At 46.7% G+C, this 826-nt stretch overlaps 1 protein-coding gene across 1 annotated transcript in view; it reads right to left on the bottom strand.

Moving 5' to 3' along the window:
* ahrra (aryl-hydrocarbon receptor repressor a) overlaps positions 1 to 310 on the bottom strand; it is a 15,108-nt gene extending 14,798 nt beyond the window's left edge. The window contains exon 1 of the mRNA XM_056244508.1: positions 128 to 310. Within this exon, the coding sequence (XP_056100483.1) occupies positions 128 to 256 (129 nt within the window). The 5' untranslated portion in view covers positions 257 to 310. The remainder of the gene's footprint in view (positions 1 to 127) is intronic.
* Positions 311 to 826: the final 516 nt, after the last annotated feature.

The following is an 826-nucleotide window of genomic DNA, read 5'->3' as shown; positions in this document are numbered from 1 at the left end:
ATGTAACATAAACAGAAACACACTCACACACACACACACACACACACACACACACACACACACACACACACACACACTCTCTCTCACACACACTCTCTCTCACACACACACACACACACACACACACCTCGAGCAGCAGCTGGCTCTCAGGAACGCATGAGTCTGTCGTGTTGCTCTTCTTCCCGCTCACGTGTTTCTCACGAGGGTTTTCCTGAGCAGCCGCTGGAACAGGAAAGAATACAGTAAAATTATTCATACATCATTTACATTAAATTGTATTTCTTACAAGTGACTGGCATGATTTTTCCATTGTGTGCACAGTGAACTCCAGTTCCGTTCCTGCTTTTGTCAGCAGCATTATTCTAATGGCAACGTAAGAGAAAAGCTCATTGTGTTCGGAAATGCTTTAAACTCTTCCGTTATTTGATGTTCTCCTCATAAAAGTGTCTTCATGTTCTTGACCAACTGATATGACTGTAATAATTGCAGACTTGTGTTTGTTGAAGTGTCATGTTCAGCTCGAGAAAACATTTACAACCTGATGTGCATCTAAAGGGTTAACACACACTGAGATCTTCATCTCGCTCAAGCTGAAATATTTCAAGGAGGAAAAACGGTCCATCTTACAAACTCTCACAGAGAGACAGTCAGAGCGATCGGGATCAGACGCTTCAGTGAGTTAAACTGTCTCGAGTGACAGACTGACACGCGCTGAGCCCCGCCCCCTCGCTGAGCCCCGCCCCCTCGCTGAGCCCCGCCCCCTAACCTCTCTGACCAACCAGCACAGGAAACACACACACAGACAGAGAGAGAGAGGCGCTGGGCG

The sequence above is a fragment of the Rhinichthys klamathensis genome, unplaced genomic scaffold, assembly GCF_029890125.1.
Source record: "Rhinichthys klamathensis goyatoka isolate OS25496 unplaced genomic scaffold, OSU_Roscu_1.1 h1tg000996l_1, whole genome shotgun sequence".
Classification (NCBI taxonomy): domain Eukaryota; kingdom Metazoa; phylum Chordata; class Actinopteri; order Cypriniformes; family Leuciscidae; genus Rhinichthys; species Rhinichthys klamathensis.
The sequence above is the reverse complement of the archived record's forward strand: the minus strand, read 5'-3'. Positions and strand labels throughout refer to the sequence as shown.